Source organism: Heliconius melpomene, chromosome 9 (genome assembly GCF_056956725.1).
Source record: "Heliconius melpomene rosina isolate 202511_hmr_F chromosome 9, ASM5695672v1, whole genome shotgun sequence".
In the NCBI taxonomy this organism is placed as follows: Eukaryota; Metazoa; Arthropoda; class Insecta; order Lepidoptera; family Nymphalidae; genus Heliconius; species Heliconius melpomene.
In genome coordinates, this window is record NC_140397.1 from 4,481,318 (window position 1) to 4,489,132 (window position 7,815).

The 7,815-nt window shown below is 28.3% G+C and overlaps 1 protein-coding gene across 4 annotated transcripts in view; it reads left to right on the forward strand.

The window, feature by feature from the left end:
• Window positions 1-7,667, forward strand: part of kmr (pleckstrin homology domain-containing family A member kramer) — a 56,824-nt gene extending 49,157 nt beyond the window's left edge. For 3 of the 4 annotated variants that reach the window (XM_085190560.1, XM_085190557.1, XM_085190558.1), the window contains 4 exons: window positions 139-306; window positions 411-506; window positions 2,138-2,234; window positions 4,334-7,667. In XM_085190560.1, coding sequence (XP_085046686.1) covers window positions 139-306; window positions 411-506; window positions 2,138-2,234; window positions 4,334-4,443 — 471 coding nt within the window. In that variant the 3' untranslated portion in view covers window positions 4,444-7,667. Of the gene's footprint in view, window positions 1-138; window positions 307-410; window positions 507-2,137; window positions 2,235-3,877; window positions 4,195-4,333 lie in introns of all 4 variants that reach the window. The other variant, XR_014878259.1, reaches the window with a different exon arrangement.
• Window positions 7,668-7,815: the final 148 nt, after the last annotated feature.

Genomic DNA, 7,815 nt, shown 5'->3' on the forward strand with positions numbered 1-7,815 from the left:
ATTTCCTATTACTTTTTACGTATGACTTATTGGTACAGTAGACACTGGTACAAATCCTACTTCGTAAAATTTTTTAAACGTTTTCTAAATAAATATTTAAAATAGAAATTTGATATAATTTAACATTCGTACCCCCAGGCACTGGGCAGGTCGCTGGACGACGCGGACATGGAGCGCGCGCTGCGCGGCGCCGCGCCCGACGTGGTGCGCTCAGCGCTGCCTTCAAGGAAAATACCGGATTCCATCGACCAGCTGCTGGCCGCCCCACAAAAGATTGTTATCCCAGAACGATATATTCCTGAGAAGGTTAGTTTTAGTGATGGATTTCGGGGTGCGAACCCATGACGGCCTCAAATAATTAAGCTTATTAATATTGTTTGTTTATAATTCTACTTTATTTCATCCAACAGCCGCCAGAACTCTCGCCGGAAGAACAGCAGAAACGCCAGGAAAAGGTGGAATCTATCAAGAAAATGCTGACCAGCTCTTCCGCTGATCCAAGCAAGGTAACTTTGAAGTTATATAAATAATACGATATCTACATTATAAAACTGTTAAATATTATAGAGACTACGTTGGGGTAAGATCGCAAAAGAATCAAGACAGTATAAATCAAATAACTAGCTAATTAGGTTTTTTTTGTAAAGATGTTAGTAATATTGAACTCGACGCCATTTTATGTCGACTTGACGACGAGTGTTATTAACATTAAAAAATTATGTTTAATTTAATCTATACGGTCTTGGCCCACTATCGGTCTTACCCCAACGTACCTTATATATTTTTAACATCACACTGTATTCCTCAGTATAGCAGAGTAGGCGAAATGAACTTAGTAGACGGGAACCCTTCGCAGCGCTCAACTTTAGAGACGTTGCGTATTTTGTAGCGGAACCCAACCTTGTATTTCCCAATAATTTCCCTGAATGAGAATCGAACCCATAACAGTCGCGCTCACATTTAGACGTTGTGTTTCACGACAACGTTAAACGAAAATATCTTTCGTTTTAGTTGTCAAACATAATATATGGTTTTTTTTTTAATATTTGCACATTCAGTTTCTTAAGTCCACTTTTCTTTCTAAAATCTTTTTACTACTAAAATTCTCTTCTTCTTCTTCTTCATTATCATAATGTTGGCCTACCCTGCTATACATACTAATAGGGGAACAGTGTGTAATTGTAACAAAAAATCATTACAACCCAAACTTATATACTAGTACATTTCTCTTCTTACATACAACATGTAGATATGTCTTCAGAAATATTGTCATATTTTTAAAACATTTAGAAGCTTTTTCATTATAATTGATAAATAAAAAAATGTTAATGGAATATGTTTATTTGTATACTATTTAAATGTATTAAATACAGTTTTTCAAGAAGTTTTATATCTTTAATGTTTATTAAATATTTGACTATATTTGATTAGATATCGTTCATAAATATGAAATTGACTGATTGAGTCATGGTGCAGAGGCACAAGCACAACTGTAAACGGTATAGGCTGTGGGTTCGATTCCCACTCGGAGAAATAAAATATTTAATATTTTCATTTCTTTGTTCTGGTCTCGAGGCAAAGCACGGCGTTAAGTTTCGCCACTTTATATGCAATGCCTCTAGAATTCGGCTGAAAATGGAGAGTTTTTAAAGCGTTTTTCACTTTAATACGCTTATTTGCTACTAAGAAATCTGCTATTTCAATTATCAATATAAATTTTATGAAATTTTAATATAAAAAAATTACATATTCCATTAACTACAACATGCATCGTGCATAGCTCAGCTTTTACTGTTCTGAATGTTTCATTTTGCATGTATTTTAACTATTCATTAACATCATATTATACATATACATATCTTAATGCTCTTTTATTACTAGTTGGTTAAAACTGTTACACTGTTATTAGATATGGTGTTTGCAAGTTCATTTGTTGATAAACAAAAGAAAGTAATAATGATATTTTTGGTAAAACTTAATTTTCATATTAGTTCTTAATCTTATTAAAGTTTATTAAATTCTCTTCTGATCCATTATAAGTAGATATTCTAAAAAAAAATTCCAAAAATATCATCCAAATACGCGAAAACTGCTTCCAAATAGACGCTTCGAATGTACATAAGCGTTGTTAAATTAGAGCCCGGACGGTGAAGAGAAGAAACAGAGAGAACATTTGCTGCAAATGAACCAGATACTGGCCAAGCAGGTCACCGAGATGAGCAAAATTATAGCTGGTGAGAGCCTAAAGCTTTAGTTTATAGATATGCTGGATTTCTATTGCTGTATGCTTAATGGTTGTTTGAGATTTATAGAATTAGAGAATAGAAGCCAATGGGTTTGAGTTTCTGATGATATTGTATGTAATGACAATGTTTTTATAGTTGAACAACGTGAAATTAGGAAATCTAAATTAGGTTTAACGAAATTGTGGGTAGGTACACCATTTTCTTATAATTACCAGTTAAAATATACATATTTTTTAATTAACTTAAACAAAGTGACGAGGTGGTCGAGAATCAAACAATAATTTAAATTATTCAATAAAAACAAAGAAGACCATAAAATTATATCATCATCTTCTATCTTATGTAACGACAATATTAAATTAAATAAAACAGTGCTAAAGTAACTCATTATTATGAAAACGGCCCAAAGATATTTTTTTATTTTGCAATCTTCGCTAAGTTAGTCAATAACTGATAAACTATACAATGATCTAAATAATAAAAATATTTTCTAGATTCTATATGAAGTAAATGTATTGAATATGCGGGAGCTTGTCTATGAGCTGCATACTTGAAATACCTTTTGTCACATCATAAACGAATATCATGTTTAAATTCCTGAATAATTGAAATAATCGAAAGATTTATGTTATCTATATGCTGGCGGATTTACTTTTTGTAGTATGAGAAAATTAATTTAAAAAGAGTTTAGCTAGTTTTTTTACAAATTTCCGTTACCTTCTATATATGGGATTCTACAGATGATGATGATGATGGTAGTAACGTAAATATGTTTATGTATGCTGTGGGAGCAGCAATAAAATGTCTATTGCTATTTGCTAATACAGATAATAAAATTCTATAGCAAAATCGAATCAATAAAAAATAATAAATGTATACTGATAATGTTGTAACTAAATCGTAATCGGTACATATTAAAAGTCAGTTAAAACATAAATATTTGTTAATTTCTATTAATTTTCAATTTTATTTTGCTTAGACTTTCAACAATACGTTCATTTTGGCAAATCTCTATATGCTTAAAAAAATAATAAAATCCAAGAATTATTTGACTTACATTTTTCTATATTTCTTGTGTTTATATTTTTTCAAATACTATTCAATTTTTGATTATTTTTAATTACCACTATTTGTATTTGTTTTATATTCGAATGCACTGCATACAGAAAATCTAAGACTTACAAACAACCATTAAGCATTGCATATATTTTTTTTTATATCATATTATAAAATGTACAATGCTATGTGATATTTAACCACACTGTAGAAGTGTTACGTGTGTAATATTCCCTTAATAATTTGTTTTTATTTTATGATTTTCATTGTTTGCCAGTCTTGTGCTACGAGATTTATCAAAGCATTGAATATTAAATTAAAAAAAATTGACAATGGCTTGTAAAATAAATGCATGATTGGATTGATTTCACATGAATATTTTTTGATGGTTTCAAATATCGTAATATTTTTCATTTATCAAAAGTATCTTTCAAAATTTTTTAAAAGATCATTTTTAAATTTTTATTATTTTCATAATAATTCCGACTGCAAAATGCTTTGATATTGCTCACCACCCAGTGACTAACATCACGTGTGCGCATGTAACTTTAATTCGCTTGATGTTTGTATCCCAGGAACCAACACTGACGGGCCTTCGAGCGGAAACAACTAAACATTACTAGCACTTTCAATATACCGCACTATAGTTACACCAAAAAAAAAAAACAGCAATAACTAGTATCATCATTGTCAACAACAACTAGTATCATCATTGTCGACAACAACAACTAGTATCATCATTGTCGACAACAACAACTAGTATCATCATTGTCGACAACAAAACTCATTTATCAATATAATTACACAATTTATATGAGAATCAATATTCCGGCACGAAGCATTCGAGGATTCATTCAGTATTGCAGCATGGTTTCGTTGTTTGCATTTTGTTGTGAGTAGAACTTTTTTGATTTTTTTTCTATTTAGTTGCATCGTTTGTATTTATACTTAGTTTGATATTTAACTCAAATGTGTATTGCATTTATATAATTAATTTTAATTGAATTTTAAAATTAACGTTTTATATCCAGTTAAAGCATTAGAAGAGCTGCCATTACGAGACAACACTGATGACTATGAAGATCAGTCGCCGGACGTCGAACTGCCGATATACCAACAGAGAGACAACTTCTTTACGTAAATCCTTAAATGTTGAGAGCGATAAGGTGTTAAGCTAAGCTAAGCTAAGCTTAAATATGTATTTTTCTTGCCAGAATGACACATTAATATTTTTATATTAAAAGAAATATAATTTGATCTAATGCTATAATTTTTCTGTTAGATTCCTTTGGATTAAATTTGGTGCATTTTTAAAAAAAATGAATTTAAAAATAATGAATTCAAAATTTACATATACATACATATTATATGTTTTATTATTTTTTTAAATAAAACAATTTGAATATGTATTTTTGTAAATGGATGGATTCATAAATTAGCATCTCTTGAAATGAAGTTAATTCCTTATCGTTCTTATTCAATCTTCTAACATATGACATTAAAATATTAAAAAAAGGTTTCATTATAGATTTGATAAATTTCTATGTAATGTTTTTATGTATTTAATTTTTTTTTATAAAACATGAATTTTCTATGCTTTTCCCATAGATGAGTTCAAAACTTTCAATATTTGTATGTTTATCATTTATAACTGTACCTTAAAAAATGTGAGTGTTATTGCTTAAAGTATAATGGCGATGTAAAGTGAACTATATCAATGAAATTTATCAATTTGCGAAATTCGTCAAAATTATATTTATTAGTAAAAATATTATGAAAAAAAAAATTAGTAATGGAGAATATTTAAAATATTTACTCAAAACGTTGTATCCATAGAATTCTATAAATAAATATATTTGTATAATTATTATATAAAGAAATCCATGACTTTGCTTACAAACATATCACTTCATATCCGTAGATATGTATTCATTTTGCAATGCTACGTACAAAACACTCATATCTTTACTTTAATTAATTCTTAAATACTTTTTGACTTGACTTAACCACAAAAAAAAATACTACAAAAGCTAATAATCTTCAAACGACTGAACGTATTTTTGTGAATGATGGCTAAGAAGAATACTTTAAATTACCTTTCTGACAAAATAAATGAAATTTAAAATCGGTTCATCCGCGTTTGGGAGCTACGATGTCACAGACAGACAACACATATACCCATATACAGACACTTCACATATATTTATATGTTATATATTTGAGGTTGAGTCGAGTTAAATAATCAATGTATTGGATATAAATCAAAAGTTTTATTTATTTGCTCAATGTAAACATTCCTGCAATAGCAGTTATATTAAAAAGCTACTATTTTTAATGGTTAAATTAACGGTTATTTTTACTGTAAACTATAATGCCAGTTGTAATGTTCCCAATAAATATATAAAATTAATAATAAATATAATCAAATGATATCATAGTCTTCTATATAAAGGGCCTTCGATCGTTGTTGTAGATGTACATGTATGTAATTTAATATGTAGAATATTTCGGGCTTTCAGTGCAAAAGTGGTGTAACCAAAGTTTTGTAATTATTTATTAATATTTCAAATTTAAAGAGCTCTAACTACTTCTGTGGATTTTTTTTGTTTTATCTATCAATTAATTTGTACATATTCTTAAATATCTTTTTCATAAAAATTATCTTTCAGTTAGACCACTTTTTCATTGACGCCTAACTTATAAAAGATGCCATGTTATACTATTAATAATGTAGAAAGCACACGTTATTTTTTTTTAAACAAATGCGTTTTAGTATTTCGTTTCTGACTATTTTCGGTCAATGATTTTTGTTAATGACTAATATTAGTACTGTAAGATTGTTTGTTTATTATTTTGTATAATATTTGTAGTTATATGCACATAGTTGTCAATTGTAGATACTCAAATATCTTATGAATATACCAATTACCAATGTATTTATCAAATTATATTATATTATATCTTTTATAAAAATACTTGTACTGTATGTTACAATTTAAATAATTAATTAAATACTGAAGAAATTTTGATGGAAGACAGATGTGTTTTTTTTTATACATTTTTTATATTATTTCTTCTTATCCTTAAAACAAATAGCAGATACAAGAAAAATGTTTCAATACTATCTAATAATCCATATTACACTATTTTATTATTATTTATAAATAATCTAAGATTTTTTTGTACAACTTACTTACAAGACTTCATCAAAATAACTTCAGTAATATCGTTTCTACTATGGCCATAAGAGAAAGAATAAAATAAAAATGTATAACCGTATTACATTGTAGCTTATTACCACGCGGGTCCTTAGTAAATGGTCTAATAGTCCGAGCTTCATTTATCTATATATATGTAGGCAGTAACGAATTATTATTGTGATATTCATGGATTTACCTGATTTTTCTGAACCCCGTAAAAATGTGTCAGTATAAATAAAACTGGTCTAACCCATTTCTGATTTTAATTTATTGTATGAAATTATTATTTATTTTTATATTTAAATTGTTTCAATGTTTAATTAGAAACTTTTCAAGAAAAAGATAGATACATCGGTTGCCACCCTTTTTATATAAAGGGAATGAATCGTCAACGCGAGACTCTGTCAAATGAACTTATAAAAAAAAAAAATTAAAGCGGAACCTAATTTATATTGTTTAGTAATATTATATTGTTTAGTAATAATAATTATATTATTACTAAATAATATAATTGTTCATATAAATATTAATTTTACGGCTTAGACCTCTTTTATTCTGAATTCAATATCATATATTTCAATGTACTAAAATGTTAGATATAGTTTAGAACATGACTGTATTAGCCTATATAAGCTTTAAATACATTATCTTGACGATATACTATATGGTAGTGTTATATTAACTTGCTTGGTAAGCTATTTGTTTACAACTTCATACGTTTATCAGACGACCTCCTAAAACCATATATTTTAGTTTCACGCTTTATCACGCATCTAGCAGGATAGTCAGAGAGAATCTACTGTGCAGATACTCCGTTCCCTACACACTGCAATTTTCGAGACTAGAGTACTTCACGGTCAATAATATAATAAGAGCCGAGAACTGGGTTCCCTCTGCCTTCCCTGCAATATGCGGGATACAGCGTGAACCTAAAAATATATTATTAAAGTGTAGATTCCCAACGTCTGTTACAACGTAAGCCTTACCCCTGACTCTCCTATCAAAGAATTTAATGTAATTGGTATACAATGATTACTTTCCTAGTAAGTTATAGACTGATATAGTTTCTGCCTTAAAGCCTGTCCTTTCAAATTTCCTATTTCATTATTTATATTGTCAATTATGTACTTATCTATCTTAATAAAGATATTATTAACATTGTTTATTTTGTTTTGTTTTTTTTATTCTAACACCCGATTAAAATATTTGTTTTATTTATATGACTTGATTTTTCTATTTTTTTCATATAATTAATGAAAGATATAAGTTAAGGTGGCCTGAAACAGTTTTAGACAACTATAACGTTTTAAAAC